The sequence below is a fragment of the Sapajus apella genome, unplaced genomic scaffold, assembly GCF_009761245.1.
Source record: "Sapajus apella isolate SASKATOON/1434 unplaced genomic scaffold, GSC_monkey_1.0 scaffold57, whole genome shotgun sequence".
Lineage (NCBI taxonomy): Eukaryota > Metazoa > Chordata > Mammalia > Primates > Cebidae > Sapajus > Sapajus apella.
This window is the reverse complement of record NW_022436997.1, coordinates 10,989,011-11,006,781: the sequence shown is the minus strand read 5'-3', so window position 1 is coordinate 11,006,781 and position 17,771 is coordinate 10,989,011. Positions and strand designations below refer to the sequence as shown.

Here is a 17,771-nt window from a genome sequence, read left to right as displayed (position 1 = left end):
TTTGATGTGAGATAGAGCATGAGAGTTTTCATCGTTGCCTTTAACATTATAGACTGCATTTTATTTTAAAAACACTTCAGGCCTAGGTGCAGTGATTCATGCCTGTAACCCCAGTACTTTGAGAGGCCAAAGTAGGAGGACCCCTTGAGCCTAGGAGTTCGAGACAAGCCTGGGCAACATAGGGAGACCTTTTCTATAACAAAAAAACAAAAAATAGTGTTTTTTTTAAATTAGTTAAATGTGGTGTTACGCACCTGTGGTCCCAGCTACTCAGGACTCTGAGGTGGGAAGATCACTTAAGGAGGTCGAGGCTGCAGTGAGCCCTGATTGCACTACTGCATTCCAGCCTGGGTGACAGAGGGAAAAAAAAAGTTAAAGCACTTAGTATACAATTGTTCTGTAGTTGGCATTAAACAGGTATGTTTTGAAAGATTTTTAAAATTGCTCTTATGACGTCAGGAAAACAGTGGTGTGTCCTATCATTGATGTGATCAGCGATGATACTTTTGAGTACATGGCAGGCTCTGATATGACCTATGGCGGGTTCAACTGGAAGCTCAATTTTCGCTGGTATCCTGTTCCCCAAAGAGAAATGGACAGAAGGAAAGGTGATCGGACTCTTCCTGTCAGGTAATTATGGGAATCATATCAAATGTATAAGTGTATTTTGAGAAACATGAAGCATTTGTATATCTTATGGTAGGATAAGAACCATCTTTCACATATATGAGTGTTTTAAAGAAGGATTTCTCCTGTAATAAAATTAGAAATTTTTATTTTCTGCACATGAGAAATGAAGACATGCATGTTTTTTCATTCCTTTATGAACATTTTGCAAATGTATAAGTCAGATCTGTGCTTTAGTTCAGTTGTTAAGGATAATAAATCTTAGCTCAATTAATTGTGTCAGTATGTGAAAATATTACCTAAAACTGGGTCCTTGCATTATAATGTGTGATTTTAAATTCAGACTTGTACCATCTGGATGACAGTTATTGACTGGTAAAGTTAGAAAAGCTTGTATCAAACATAAAAATAGCTAGAATTGACACAAAGTATAAAAAAGGTATTCATTAATGCATTTATTTTCTCATTTTTTTTTCTCTACTTGGCCATATATAGATTTTTTTTTTTTTTCAGAGTGGAATAAAAAATCTTCATCCTCTTTTTAGAACACAAAATTGAGACTTTGAGCTCTTCTGAGCCATCCTAGAATTTATCCCAATTGTATCAACCTGCTACTTCTGTATTAAGAGTTTTCAGAGCCAGGCTTCAGCTGTCTTCTGTTTTGGGGCCTCCTGTGTCTACCTTCCCTTGAATTCAAGTCCAGTTCTGACAACATTGAAGAGATTTTCCACTGACTGTGTGCTGTTTTCCTTAGTCAGCCTGAGTTCTTAGTAGTGCAAGGGACTTTTCTTCTCTTTAGCTGATAGTGCAATTCACTGTTGAAATCAAGGGTTTCTAAACATTTCAAAGATGAAGTGTTTCGAAAATCTGGTGAAAGCTATGGGTCTTCTCTAATAGAGAAAAATGCTCACCTACATACAGAAGATTTAGCACACAAAAAACTCAGGTCAAGAAACCCTTGTATTAAATGATAATTCTGAATTTTGGCCCATTACTTTTAAACCCTTTTCTCATTCTTCTTTTGGTCTAAAATCAAAATAAGTTCAAACCTTTTTTGGAAACCACTATTTCCTCTGGAAAGGCAGTGAGTACATTTTAGGGTTCCAGAGGTGGCCAATTCATCTTAAAATATAATCTTCGTGGTATCTTCAGTCCCTGGAACTTAATTATTTTTTCTCCTGGTTGGAGTTCACTTTTTCTGCATACTTATTCTTTATGAAAATCAAATGGACTGATACTCATTTATTTAAATCTTCATTTCTTAATCATTTCTCTGCTTAATTTCACATATTACCACTCCTTTTGCATACCTGAGCCCATTTTGATGAATTAGGCTCCTCTTTTGCAGAAAATATACCATACAATCAGGAAGGAATATATTGATTTGTTCTATATTTTGTCTCTTCTCCTTAAAGATTTCTAGTGGGTATTGGGAAAAGGCCTCATTGTTTTCATCCTGCTTATCTTCTGTGTTTACATATTTGCCACCCTTTAGAACCTGACATGGTAACTGTAACCTCAATCTACTTGGTTAATATAGTCAACTGCCTTGAAGTTGCTAGGATCCATGGAGTGGGTGCACAGTCAGATGGAGAGGATTGTGAGGAAGAGCTTTAATTTAAGGCGTTTGAGCTCTAAACCCAGTTAGAACCTGAGGACCAAGAAAGATGCTAAAGATACAAAGTACTGTTAGGACTGTGACAGACAAGAATGTCTGAGCAGAAGCATGACACAGCAAGTCTAGCAGTCAGCATTACCATGGTGCAGGTCCTGTCTGAAAACCAAATAACACAGCATGAAACACAGAAAGCCCCTGGGGCCTATGAAAGTTTATGAAAAGTGTGAGAATAAGTACTTATTCTATAGTTATAAATAGTTATGAAACTGCTTTTAAAAACAAAAACTAATTGTGAATATTAAATTGCTAATGGCATAGCATTATTGAATTTCAGAACACCTACCATGGCAGGAGGCCTTTTTTCAATAGACAGAGATTACTTTCAGGAAATTGGAACATATGATGCTGGAATGGATATTTGGGGAGGAGAAAACCTAGAAATTTCGTTTAGGGTAAGTTCCCTTCAAAAAAACTAATCTTTTATTTAACCTCAACTATACATGTGCTTTGATTATTCATGCTATCTTTACATAAAAAATAAAAATTGAATTTAATACAAGTTTAATGTAACTTCAGAACCTTCAGTCCATAAAATGGACTAAAGTATTAATGGTTCATTAAAAACTATTGAAGCAAATAATACAGTTATCTTGAAAGTCCAGCTATAAAACTTACACAAGATTTTCTAGTTGTTTTAAATTTTTATTATTTTCAAGGAAGTAATTTAAGCTCAAAAAAATAATAGGTGGTTTGAATATGCTACTTTGGTACTTTGCTCTTAAAAACATAAATTTCACATTTTGTAATATGCTTTTTGTTTCTAGTGTGAAATTGTTTTTCTTTTAATATAAAACCTAGTTACTTTACCAGCTTTATATTTTTCAGTAAAAACGCAAAAATTCTAAAATGACTCTAATTTAATTTAACCCAGTCTGCATATAAAGTCTTTGCATTTCATGTTCACTAGAATCAACATATCGTTTAAATGGCATTGCATATTTTTGAAAATAACCAACTTTGGACACATAGCTTATTAAAGTGGAAATCACATTGACATGTACTGTAATCTAAACCAGCGAGCTCACTTAGTTCCCAGTGAATCACTTTGCCTTCTTGTCAAAGAGAGGGTTGGACTCCAGATCATCTTGGAGATCCTGTCCAGCTCTAACACTTTATGTTCCTGGGAAAACTTGAAGGTAGGAACACTGAATATTTAACAAAATCAGAACTTTCCAAACTTTTTTTTTTTTTTTTTTTGGGGCGGGGGTTTTGCTCTTGTTACCCAGGCTGGAGTGCAATGGCGCGATCGGCTCACCGCAACCTCTGCCTCCTGGGTTCAGGCAATTCTCCTGCCTCAGCCTCCTGAGTAGCTGGGATTACAGGCACGCGCCACCATGCCCAGCTAATTTTTTGCATTTTTAGTAGAGACGGGGTTTCACCGTGTTGACCAGGATGGTCTCGATCTCTTGACCTCGTGATCCACCCGCCTCGGCCTCCCAAAGTGCTGGGATTACAGGCTTGAGCCACCGCGCCCGGCCCCAAACTGTTACTTTAATTGTAAAGAGTTACAAGATTTTTAACTAGTAGGGGTGGGAGAATGTATTTTGAAAGGAACAGAAAGATTTCATTAAATTAATGATGTAAGCCCCATACTTGATCATCTTTCTTTTGCCCCTTTTTTTTGTTTTTACTCTAACAAAGACAACAAAACATGCTTTTAGTATCTCACTGAAGAATTTATGATGGATCTAGTTTAGATTCCTAGGTTCTGTTTCATGCACAGGCTGTGACACAGGTTTGGAGAGGGGTGAATAGATGAGAATCTGGCTGGACACTCCATGGTCAGGTTTTGTTTCGTTGTTGTTTTTAACCATGACCACATTAATAAATACTTTATACACTATGCATACACACAACATAAAATTTAAACATTTTGTGAAACAGTACGTCCTTGTTAACAAGTACAGGTTGCAATTCATCAGTTTGAATTTATGATTCTCTTAGGAATCATGGCCTGCAGTTAGAAAAATACTGCTTGCTCTTGATCTCATGTCGTTTCTGTACTTAGCCTTTAACTTATGTTTCCTTTATTTTAATCTTCAACTTTTGGTTTGATCAGAGCCCAGAATTAGAGACATTTCTCTTGAGGAAGCACTGGCTTTGTAACCAAACCGTACAGCAGGAGCCCGCCACATGCCCCTCATTCTGTGAAATTCCAACTGTGGAACCCAATAGATGTCAACACTTTTTTTTAAACTATCAATGTCATTTATGGTCTTCTTTGCTGTTATTTTCAGGTGTGGTAGTATGGAGGTACTTTGGAAGCTTTTTACCAGTAACTACAGTAGGTTCCATTTAAGTTTAAACAAAAGCCAGATCCCTATTTAATTGAAAAGAAAAATGTCATTGGAAAACTAAGGTGAACATTTCCTGATTACCCAGCTACATCTTACGTAGTCATCTCTGCTGTTTTCAGATTTGGCAGTGTGGAGGAACTTTGGAAATTGTTACATGCTCACATGTTGGACATGTGTTTCGGAAAGCTACACCTTACACGTTTCCAGGAGGTACAGGGCAGATTATCAATAAAAATAACAGACGACTTGCAGAAGTGTGGATGGATGAATTCAAGAATTTCTTCTATATAATTTCTCCAGGTTAGCATTGTTTTGGATTAGAAATACAGGACTGTGCCTTTCTTGACCCTGATCCTGGAGGAGAAGTAAGAAGGGTAAAAGTGAAGCTTTGAGCAGAGGTGAACACCTACCTCATAAGGTCATTGTAAGGAATAAATGAACTCATACACACTATAGAAGGTGCTTGGCAGAATGCCTAGAATAATATATAATTAGCAGTAATAAATTATCCAGGTCAGTATTGCTAGCCCAGGTTTTACAGATGTTCTATTTTTTTTAACCTAACTGCAACATTTAATATTTATTCCTGTGAAGTTTCATTTTATTAAATTTTCAGCCATTTTTCTAGCTTGTATGACATTATTGATTGTTGGAGTTTTCGTTCAACATAACAAAACTGCTATCTTTGCAGTAGGTCATGAGTGTTCTCTATAAGCAGGCCCTCATAGGAAGCGTTCACCAAGTATCACAAGGCCACTGAGAGCCCAAAACATGCCACAAGGGCCTTCTCTCCAGGAACTTTTTTCTGCTATCCAAACTTTGGTAGGAACAGTTGTTCCATCAGCTATAAGTCTGCCTGACATTGTTACTAGTCCATCTTATTTTTTAGTTACTGCAAGACTGTCAAGTGGCACGGTTCACAAATCAGTGAGTTGTGTGAGAGAAGCCTGACTGCAAACTATTGCTCTGTTTAATTTTTGAGCAAAGGCCGGGCGCGGTGGCTCAAGCCTGTAATCCCAGCACTTTGGGAGGCTGAGGCGGGTGGATCACGAGGTCAAAAGATCGAGACCATCCTGGTCAACATGGTGAAACCCCGTCTCTACTAAAAATACAAAAAATTAGCTGGGCATGGTGGTGCGTGCCTGTAATCCCAACTACTCAGGAGGCTGAGGCAGGAGAATTGCCTGAACCCAGGAGGCGGAGGTTGCGGTGAGCCGAGATCGCGCCATTGCACTCCAGCCTGGGTAACATGAGTGAAACTCCGTCTCAAAAAAAAAAAAAAAAAAAAAAAATTTTTTTTGAGCAAAATAGATCTTGATTTTTTTGTTTGTGCCTTAACATATATTGATGTTTATTGATGTCATATCACTTATATTTCATTCTCACATAAATGTAATCTGGCTTATTAGATTCAATATATAGATATATGTTACCTAAAACAACATTAATAATTCAGAGTCAATTATTTCTTTTAACAGGTGTTACAAAGGTAGATTATGGAGATATATCATCAAGAGTTGGTCTAAGACACAAACTACAATGCAAACCTTTTTCTTGGTACCTAGAAAATATTTACCCTGATTCTCAAATTCCACGTCACTATTTCTCATTGGGAGAGGTAAGAAATATATATATTCTGTGTGGTTATTATGTTCTTACTTTTTTTATTAAAGGAAAACAACAAAGTTAAACTTCTAACAAGGAAAGTACTTTCATATTAAAATTATATAGTAACTAAGTGTGGGGAAGTTTTTGCTAGTTGACAGAATCTACCTCATAACTTGAAGTCTTATTAATTTTTTTGATGTTACATTTTATTAAAATAAGAATGTTCTACGCCTAAGCTTTCACAGCTGGACTCTTATTACAATATAGCAGTATCTTTGGTAGGCTTATTATTTTAACAGATTAACCCATTTAGTTGAGATGATATACTCCTAAAGCTAATGTCTTGATGTTAATGAGCCTGAATCAAAGCTTGAGGAACTACAAAGTCAAGATAAACTATAAAGGAATGATACAGAAACGTGAAAGGCCATTTATATTAAATTGTATTTCAGCACATGTTTATTTTACTTTGGGAGTTGTAAATCTCTCCTGTTCGGTCAGTGAAGTTTGAAATAATGTTGGTAAACGTGTTTGTTTCTGATGATGCCTTCAGTTATTTTTCTTAGAATTCAGCAGCAAATTTTATTGAAACCTTAAAAAATTTGCTTATTAATGCTTATCATTGGTTAACACAAATTAGTTGTGCTTTGGGGTTTAGGTCTTTTATCCCTAGGGTGCCCGTGCTGTAGGATCTAACTACCATGGTGATCATAGGAACTGTTTTTTATGCTCTGTTTTACCCTATTCATATAATGTAAGCCGCCATCCATTCTTCCTCGCAGCCAAACTTATGCTTCATGTGTAGGAATCCAAATAGGTCCTTGCCTTTAGTCCAAGGGTCTGATTTTTTTTTTTATTCAGAATACTCAGTCTCCAAGTCAGAATTCTCCCAGAAGCCTGTGATCTTCCCTCTCTTGGAAGAAGACATAGCTGTCTTCACCTCTAGCCTTAGTACATCCATGTTTCTCCCTTTAGTTCCCAGGAAACAAAAGCCATTTGTTAATTCAGTTTTTTCTCTTCTTTTGACTTCTTAGTTGTCATTCTTCTTGTGTTTTTGTTTTCATGGTTGCCCTAGACATTTTAATATGTATCCTTGAATTATTACAGCCTACCTTAATTTATACTTTAGCAATTTGCAGCTCTGTCGGTTATTCCTCTAGTTTTTGAAGAAGTGTTGAACTGCTTCGTCCTATGTAGAAACAGTGCTTTTCCTTCTCTTCATTATCATATAATATGTCAAGCTTTGGGACCATAAAGATTCCTAAGTATCCTTTCTTAATAATCTTCAAACTCTCCAAGATCCTTTGTTTGTTAAATCTAGGGAGTGATTTTCAGCACAGCTCGGTAGTGGATTATAAAACAATTTAGCTGCTTATGACCACTAGTTTTTTGTAGTCTAGAAACGAATATATTAAAATGTACTGCTTGTAATAAAGGAATTTATTTTTACTGAGTCATGATGTAAAATATATTTCTTAAAATGAGTTGTGATCAAAAAAAGTTTGAAAGATACTGTCTTTTTAAAGAGTATATGACAGTTCTCTTCTGAATAGCCTCATATTCATGTTTGTAGAATTTACCATCAGACTTTTTTTAATCTCTTTGGTAGCCCCTTCTTTTATTGTCTGCCTTTCTAGTAATAGATACACAGCCTTTTCTATATCCCATGGCTTCCTCCCCAGAGAACATATAACTTCCTCCTTATAATAATGCCCTTGGCTCAAACTCCTTTGCTTAGAATTTGACACATTTTTTTCCTGAGACAGTCTTAGCAGTTAAGACAGCCTTTTTTGTACGTAAGTTCCTGTAATAAAGATGTATCCATCCTTCTTTTCACTCTGTAATCACTTTACTTAAAGCAAAGCTCTAGAAAGGAAAGGGAAAAGTTATTTTAGGAGCACAGGCACAGGATCCTCTATGCCAGAGATTAGCAAACTACAGCCTGCAGGCCAAATCCAGCCCGCTGCCTGTTTTTGTAAATAAAGTTTGATTGGAACATGGCCACACCCATGTGTTTACTTACTACCCTTGGCTACTTTTGTATTACAACAGCAGAGTTGAGTAGTTGCTACAGAGATGGATGGCAGACTGGACCTAAACCTGGAATATTTACTCTCTAGCCCTTTAAGAAAATGTTTACTGACGCTAAGGATATGCAGCCAGGAGCAATCCCTGACACTTCCTTATCCTCACAGCCCTGTTCTTCCAGCTTGTGTTTGATCATCTGGGGACTTGATTGTGATATTTTCTCCAGATAAACCTAATATTTAACTTCTCTTGCTTCCTTCCTCCTTCCTATCCTATAAGTCTAAACAATATTCTTTTCTCCCATTCCTTCTGCCTAAAAATTGATTTCCACTAAGCTGACGCACCTGGAGATAAGCTGTGTACTGTGGAGTGTTTTTCCCTATTCTGTTTGTGGTGATATGTGTCCTAAACAGACTGCACCATCTGCAATTGTGGATCTGTAAAATCTGCATATATATATTTTAAAAAGACCTCTTTGCAAGTCTTTGTGAACTTGTAATTATAAGATGGCTTTTAGAAAAAAATACGAAACCAAGTAGGGGGAAAAAATTCAAACTTTTTGTGATAGAAATCAATAGAAGAACAAGCTTTCCTTTTATAAGTTATAGCAGCAAAATGACGGTAAGTGTGGACAGGACTACAACCAGGCCCATCCAGGATTAAATCTCAGGAAAAGTGGCTCCCACTCTGAAGAAGGCTGTCACTTCAGTTCTTTCATTCATTCAACACATCACTGTAGTACCTAGTTTATGACAAGTACTATTTTAAGTACTAGGAATACAGCAATAAGTAAAGCAAACATCCTGCTCTTGTTGATCTTACAGTCCATGAGTAAGTCAGATTATGAAAGGCACACAATATGTCAGGTGGTGATAAGGGCAGAAGGGATAGAGAATGACTGACTAGTGAGCATGGGTAGTAGTGCTATTTTATGAAAGGAAGTTGAAAGAGTAAGGAATTTGAAAGAGTCCTCTCAAGGTGATTTTGTGCAGAGATCTGAAGGAAGTGAATGAGCAGATCATATGAATTTTTAGGGAAAGAGTATTCTGGGCACGGAGAAGAACAAGTATAAAGGTTTCTAAGATGATGATGTACTTTATGTGTTCCGGAAACAGCAGGGAGACCAGTTGTCTGGAATAGAGTGAACAAGGTGGAGAGTAGTAGAAGTTAAGGTCAAATACATAGTGAGGATCAAATCATATAAAGCTTATAGGTTATAGTGAGGACTTGGCATTTTGCATTTTATTCTGAATCAAATGGAAGCCATAGAGAGAGATACCAGCAAACTTCCATTAGAAAAGGATCAGATTGTCTGCTATGTGGAGAAAAACTCTATGGAAACAGGAGTAGAGCTGTGTATTGTTGAAAGGAAGAGAGTAAAGGATTATGTCAGGTTTCTGTCAAGCTTGAGACACTGACTCTAGAGTTGCCATAACTGAGATGGAAATGCCTACAGGAAGAGCAGATGCTGGCGGGATTCAGCAGTGTAGTTTGGGACATATTAAATTTGAGATCCAGTGAAGATGTGAATAGATCTTTACATTTAAGAATATTCCATTTGGGGAAGAGGTTGTGATAGGAGATATAAGCATATTGATGATGTTTAAAGCCACAAAGCTGTATGAGGTCAGCTGAGGAGGAGAAAATGTAACTATGAGAGGGAAGACTGAGGACAACGCGAGAGGGAATGCCACAGTTTAGAAATCACCTAGATGAGAAGGAATCAGCAAAAAAGATTGAGAAGGAGTAGGTAGTGAAATAGGAGAACCTAGAGAGTGGTGTCTCCAAGACTAAGGGAAAGATGTGTTTCAGGAAAGAAGTGATCAGCTCTATAGAATACTGCAAAGAAGTTGAGGAAGATGAGTACTTAGAATTGGTTATTGCATTTGCCTAGGGGCATATTGTCAGTAGCCTGTCTCACAGTGTTGAGAGAGTTCCCATGGACGTTGTTAAAAACCCTAATGTTTTCAAGAGAGAATGGAAGAAGAAGCATAGATGAATGTGCACAAGTCTTGCAAGGAATTTTGTTATAAAAGAAGAGAAATGGATAGTAGCTGGAGGAGAATATGAGATTAAAGGGGTTTTTATTTATTAAGATAAAACTGTGCTGATATGAGGAACCCAAAAGAGAAAATTTAAGGATGCAAAACAAAGAGCCAACTTAACACCCATTAGGATGGCCACTATCAAAAAAACAGACAATGACACATGTTGGCAAGGATATTGAAAAATTGGAACCCTTGTGCATTGTTAAAGGGAATATAAAATGGTAAAACTGCTATTTAAAAACAGTATGGAGGTTTCTCAAAAAACAGAACTACGATATAATCCAGCAATTCCACATCAGGGAATATATCCAGAGGAAATGAACGCAGGGTTTGAAGAGTTATTTGTACATATGTGTTTATAACAGCAGTATTCACAATAGCCAAGAAGTGGAAGCAGCCCACATGTCTGTTCATTCTGGCCCAGCTAGCAATGCCTAGCTAGGCATTGTCCAAAATTGGGTCAGTTCAAAGGAAAAAACAACTCCTCATTCTTGGTTCTAAAGACAAGCTACAGAGTGACTCCTATAAATCTTGATATAACATACAATGGAATATTATTCAGCCAAAAAAAGGAAGGAAATTCTGATATATGCTACAACATGTATGAACCTCAAGGACATTACATTAAGCGTAATAAAACTGTCACCAAAAGAGACATACTGTATGATTCCCCTTATATGAGGCAGCTAGTATATAGTCAAACTCATAGAAACAGAAAGTAGAATGGTGGTTACCAGGGCTGAGAGAAGGGGGTAAAGAAGAATTACTACTTCATGGGTATAGATTCACATTTGCAAGATGAAAAAGTTGTGGAGATTTGTTTCACAACAGTGTGAATATACTTAACACTACTAAACTGTACACTTGAAAAGTGTTTAAATGGTAAATTTTATGTGTTTCTGTAGCAGAATAAAAAGAAAGGAGGGATCTGTTGTTATAGGAGTCGTGTATTTGGGTGGATAGCAGGTGAAATCTGTGTACAAGTAGAGGGTGTCAGTTGGGGGTGGGAAGAGAGGTCATCTCTTGTCATAGCAAGGAATGTAGAGGGAATGGGAACAAGTGCAGGGCAGCTGTAGGTTTGGTGGTGCAAGCAGTTTGTGGTGAAGTGTGAGGAACTTCTCTTCTGGTGGCTTTGTTTCCCCAGTTAAACACAAGTTCATGGGCTGAGAGTGAAGAAGGTGTTGGTGAGGGGGAATTGGGGAAAGAGAAAAGAACGTAAAATAGGAATGTAAGATGAGGGAATGCAAGTAGATCACCGAAGGAAACCAGAGGGTGGTGAGTTGGTGAAGCCATCTGGCCTGGTGTTTTCTCCAGTGCCAGGGCAGGCACAGACTTACGCATTTGTCCTTAACAGTTACTAAGGCTACTTCAGGATTGACTTGAACTCCCTACCTCTGAACTTTGTTGTGATTTAGGGAATTTGTTTTCACACAAGTGAGGGCTACATTGAGTTTCTTGAGCCTTTCATTCTCACCAATGCCTCATTAATGGGAATGTTTTCCTTTGCTGTAGCCTCGTACTAGTCAAAGAAGGCCCAGGGTGAGTGGTGCACCAGGAAAAAATTTAAAGCAGTCACTCTGCAGCTTGTCTTTAGAAGCAAAAAATGAGGGGCTGTTTTTTTCCTTTGAGCTGACCCAATTTTGGACAACGCCTAGGCATTGTTAGCTGGGCTAGAGTTTAGGTGTGTGACAAAGAAACACTTGTCTGCCCCATAGTAGATGACTGCCAAGTCAAGCTTGCATCTTACCTGTCTCTTGCCAGCTGGCTTCTGGGCAAGTCACAGTGTTTACCCTCTGTGGCCTGCTTGTTATCGCCTTATTAACTTAGCAGCTGGTCTTAAGCCTTGCATGCCCTTAATACCAGGCCACATCCTACAGGTTAAAGGTCTCATTTCTAGGTTGGAGGGCATTCTTAAGTACCCACCATCATGCAGCCAGGGATCTTATGCTTCTGATCACAGCTTCACCTTTCTTTGCTAGCAACAGGAATTTAGCCTTTCATAGATCTCTTGTCATGCTTCAAGGGTCCAGGGAAACCTGGAATTATAGGATTTTTGAGCAGAAAAGGAAATCAGAAAGTATAAATATGACTAGGGTTATAGATACAATTTAGAGCCTCTGGCCTCAGCTAACTCTGACTTTCGTAGTTCCTGTAGGACCAGAATAAATGTGTTTTGTTGTGTTATCTGATAGTTGTCAACCCAGGAGCTGAGTATTCTAAACAACAACAAAAAGTAAACAATCTAGACCTTTACTGGTTTAGTCAGTTTTAGGGGCTGACCAATTGCTTTTCCAGGCAATCTAATAATCCTAACATTTACTGAGCACGTACTTTGTCAAGCACAAATCTGAATGCTTTACGAATATTCTCATCCGCACATCAGCACTATAGGATTGTGCTGTTATTCCCACTTCACAGATAAGTAAATTGAGACACAATTAAATGGTTTAAAAAATGTGGCTAACCTCACAACCATCTTGTTTGAGAGCCTGTGCTGTTAATCCCTAGTGTCCATCTTCTTTCTCAGATCTAACCAATATTTCCCTTGGAGCAGAGAGTGGATAAGTGAATACATAGTCACTAATACTAGATTGTAAAAATGCTTATCAAAGCTCTTAACACTGTCCACCCTAATGGAGATACTGATTCTGGAGGAGACTAATAGAAACTAAGAAACTTAAGCTGTAACCTCTTGCCAGTTTCCCAAGAATGAGTGCATTCACAATTCCTAATGTCAAAAATAGTATTTTTAAAGTGGCAGTCAGGTACAGCTAAGTTGCTACTTCCAAAAGGGAGTGAAGAATTGCTGGGTCGGTGGATAAAGGAAAGAAAACCAACAGTTACTATGTGCCTACTACATGTCTGTCCCTGCTAGAGCCTCTGTGTGTATTATCTCATTTAGAGCACTTAACAAACCTAAGAGAGATGTATCCCTGCTTTACTGATGGGAAAGTCAGGGTTCTTATAGCAGTGTTTTCAATTCTGTGTTGTAAATAATACTGGTTTCTGATGTCCTCAAGATGCTTAATTAGAAAGGTGAGGTACTGGGGAGAAGGAGGTAGATTTTGAGGCCAAAATGTTTGGGCAGTGCTAATTTACATCTTACATGCCATCTGTACCACCATTCCCCACTTCTACCAAGAGTCATGGTTTTTTTATTATTATTATTGTACTTTAGGTTCTGGGGTACATGTGCAGATTATAGGAGTTTTGCACAGGTACATACATGGCAAGGTGGTTTGCTGCCTCCATGCCCCCTAGTCATGGTATATTAAAAGGCTTTGAGAAGTCCTTCAAAAAAGAAACCTATTTAAATTAGTTTAACTAGTATTTCCCAAACATATCTGATCATAAAACACCTTTAGTGGGGCACCTTGCAAAATGCTGTTGTTCAGATTATGGTTTTTGAAATCACAATCTTAAGAGTAAATAACTTGCCTAGGGTCTCATGGCCAGTCAGGAATGAAGCCCTGTCTGCATGTCCCCACAACCTAAACTCTCACTCCCACAGACACTTTGAAAATATGGATATTCACACACTGTGAGTCAGACATTGCTATGATTCAAGTAGGAAAGTTTCTGCTTCTAATAGGTCTTCACCCTTTATACTTTCAGTCTGTGTATCATTTCTAGATTTTCTTGGCTTGAGTCAGTGGTATTCCTGGCCACATAAGGAAAGATGTGTTAATCAGCCATAAACAATTCCTATGAAGAGGACCATTCACTCACTGATCTTTCCCCTTGAAATCACTTAGCTTTCCTAGGATTTACACTGTTTCAGAAAGTACAGACTAAACTTGGGCACTTTCCACATGGCTTTCATAGGGTGGCCAAGGGTGTGAGAACTTGGGTTTATTAGCACGTTGTGCAATATTTCCCATCATTGACAAGTAGCTCCTCACAAATGGTGGAATATTTTTCTCCTATGTGTCAGCATCTAGACCTGCACCTCCAATGTGTTGGCCACATTGAATGTAATTAAAACTAGGCCACATATGGTGGATCACTTGAGATCAGGAGTTTGAGACCAGCCTGGCCAACATGCTGAAACCCTGTCTCTACTAAAAATTCCAAAAAATTAGCTGGATGTGGTGCTACCCACCTGTAGTCCTAGCTACTTGGGAGGCTGAGGCACTAGAATTGCTTGAACCCTGGGGGTGGAAGTTCCAGTGAGCCAAGATCATGCTACTGCATTCCAGCCTGGGTGACAGCAAGAGACTGTTTCAAAAAATAAAATAACTGAAAATTTAATTAAAATTAAATAGAATTTAAAGGTCAGTTCTTCAGTCACAATAGCCACATTTAAAGTGCTCGATGCTACACGTGACTAGTGGCTACTATATTAGCACAAATATAGACATTTCCAACATCTCAGAAAGTTCTACTGAATGGTGCTGGAGACATTAACACTGCTGTTTTAAAACAGCCAACACAGGAGGTTATCCAACTGTTTGTCACATGTAACTGCTACCCTGTTATTTCACCCATTTCTCCTTCTCAGGTCTTAAGTTGAGGTGGCCATATTTGCCTTGTCAAGTCTAGTGTTTTCAAATGTTGTAACGAATGTATGCCCTCTCTAATTATCTCTACTCTGAAATAATTTAGAATTAACGTAATTCACAGGGATGTACCATATCAAATTCCCAAGCCACCCTGTCAGTAGATACCTTCCTACTTTGTTAAGAGCATCAGGACCATATTGATACTCAGGAGTATCTACTTCAACCAAGAAAGGCTCCCTTCTTTTCCCATATGAAATCTGCCTTTTATTTAAGGGTTCCTGATAATTTAGAATCTCAGTTGCCATTAGATGTCCTGATGTCTACTGAATATGTTATCAGGCAAGGCTTATTTCTTGCTTTTCTCTTTCCAAGATAGTCATCAAGAGGTAATTTGAAAGGAGTGATCTAAAAGGAATTGGTAGTGTAATACGACCACTGAGCAGTTAGCTGTACACTGTGTGTACACCAAGAGATGGGATAAAATCCTCTGAAGAGTGGGAGAATACAGAAAGAATCTGGACCATTCGATCCTTAGATTGAACTTCAAAATGCCTTTTATCAGAAGGTTCTCACTCATCTTTAGAAGTCCAACAAATAAGACATTTGCCTAGAACATCCTTACAAGCCAGTCCTCAGTTCTTCAGTGTTTTTTCTCTTCCTTCTATATTTTCCAGATTCGACTGTTGTAAATTTTTTTTCAAATGTCAGATTTTGAATATCCAACCCAAATGCCTATTTTCATCCCAATATTAACATTGAAACAAGTATGTGTTTCACCATTTCTGCCCTCCACATCTCGCTAGAACGCTGGTAATTGGTTATATAGCCTTACAGCTATCTGGAATTATAATTTTGAACATTTGATTCAGCATCCATAGAAAATGTTTGTTCCTCATTTTCATCTCCTCCAAAGGCTCTTCAAATTTAACTCCCAGCAAACAAATCTGTTAGATGGTCCCCTCCTTCCTAGGATCTTAAAAGACGAAACTTACCCAAGAGTCATCCTAGTTTTCCATGCCCTTAAGATAACATCTTACACACCCCATAGATGGCATAGTCCATGTGTATCACTACACAGCAAAGAAGAATATTCTCTGGGAACTATTCTCTAGCTAGTCGTTATATAGAAGAACCCACCTGGAGAGCATATGTCCCTTCAACTACAAAGAAGCCACATATTTGTTGAGCCAAACAGAATCCTCTGCCCTCTAATGTAAAATTCACTTAGAAACTCAAACGTCATAGCTGTACTCTTCCAGAAGTGTAATCTCCAGTTTCCCCCACACATCGGAGGAGTGCTTCCAGGCCCTACCAGGACCCTGAATCTGGGTCTCTCACCACACCAACCACCTCCCCTGGGCCTCACCACATGCTTTTGATACAGTTCTGTTGCGCCTTACTCTAACAGCTGATGGGAAACAGTGGTTTCCAGTCCTTGGAGAAACTCCACTTTCAACATCTAGTGATCAGTAGTAACCACAAGGGATAAAGGCCCAGATCTCGCATGTTGGGAATTAGTTGTAGGAATTTTTTAAGGACAGTAGAAGCTGTTATGTATAAATCTCTTACAACAGTGCCTAGCGCAGAAGCACAATGAATTTAATTTATTAGCAGGATCACGTATAGAAATAAATTAGCCAAGTCTATTTATTATAAGATACTTAGAAGGTGATAGGGAACCCTATTAAATTTCAGGAGAATTGCATTTTTTTTTTTTCAAGGTAGCTTTGTGTGTATTTTTTAAAAATCAGAATGGTATGCAGCATGTACCATCTCCTAACCTTAATGTTTTTATAGGAAGGCTTCTTTTTAAATTAAAAATATTTGCAATACCACTCATATCCAGGAGACATCAAGAAATGTACTCAGAATGAGTATTTTGACTGGTGGATAGCTAAATGGTGGGAAGTGCAGTACTTAGTTCTGTCAGCAAGGCATCGTTTTTGCTTTGTTTTTTGTATTATACCTTAAGTTCTGGGATACATGTCCAGAATGTGCAGGTTTGTTACATAGGTATACATGTGTCATGGTGGTTTGCCACACCCATCATCTGCATTAGCTGTTTCTCCTAATGTTGTTCCTCCCCTAGTCCCCCACTCCCTGACAGGCCCCAGTGTGTGATGTTCCTCTCCCTGTGTCCATGTGTTTTCACTATTCATCTCCACTTATGAGTTAGAACCTGTGGTGTTTGGTTTTCTGTTCTTGTGTTAGTTTGCTGAGAATGATGGCTTCCAGCTTCATCCATGTCCCTGCAAAGGAAATGAATTTATCCTTTTTTATAATTGTATAGTAGTATTCCATGGTATATATGTGCCACATTTTCTTTATCCAGTCTATAATTGTTGGGCATTTGGGTTGGTTCCAAGTCTTTGCTATTGTGAACAGTGCTACAATAAACATACATGTGCATGTGTCTTTATAGTACAATAATTTATAATCCTTTGGGTATATACCCAGTAATGAGATTGCTGGGTCAAATACTATTTCTGGTTCTAGATCTTTGAGGAATTGCCATACTGTCTTCCACAATGGTTGAACTAATTTTCACTCCCACCAACAGTGTAAAAGCATTCCTATTTATCCATGTCCTTTCCAGCATCTGTTGTTTCCTGGCTTTTTAATGATTGCCATTCTAACTGGTGTGAGATGGTATCTCATTGTGGTTTTAATTTGCACTTCTCTAATGACCAGTGATGATGAGCTTTTTCTCATGTTTGTTGGCTGCATAAATGTCTTATTTTGAGAAGTGTCTCTTCTTAACCTTTGCACATTTTTTGATGGTTTTTTTTTTTTTTTCTTGTAAATTTGTTTAATTTTGCTGTAGATTCTGGATGTTAGCTCTTTGTCAGATGGGTAGATTGGCAAAATTTTCTCGCATTCTGAAGGTTGCCTGTTCACTCTGGTGATTCTTTCTTTTGCTGTGCAGAAGCTCTTTAGTTTAATTAGATCCCATTTGTCTATTTTGGCTTTTGTTGCCATTGTT

The 17,771-nt window shown here is 38.0% G+C and overlaps 1 protein-coding gene across 1 annotated transcript in view; it reads left to right on the top strand.

The window, feature by feature from the left end:
- Positions 1-17,771, top strand: part of GALNT1 (polypeptide N-acetylgalactosaminyltransferase 1) — a 78,008-nt gene that overhangs the window by 43,466 nt on the left and 16,771 nt on the right. Inside the window, exons 6-9 of the mRNA XM_032245318.1 lie at positions 460-630; positions 2,580-2,697; positions 4,722-4,902; positions 6,081-6,220. Of these exons, the coding sequence (XP_032101209.1) occupies positions 460-630; positions 2,580-2,697; positions 4,722-4,902; positions 6,081-6,220 (610 nt within the window). The remainder of the gene's footprint in view (positions 1-459; positions 631-2,579; positions 2,698-4,721; positions 4,903-6,080; positions 6,221-17,771) is intronic.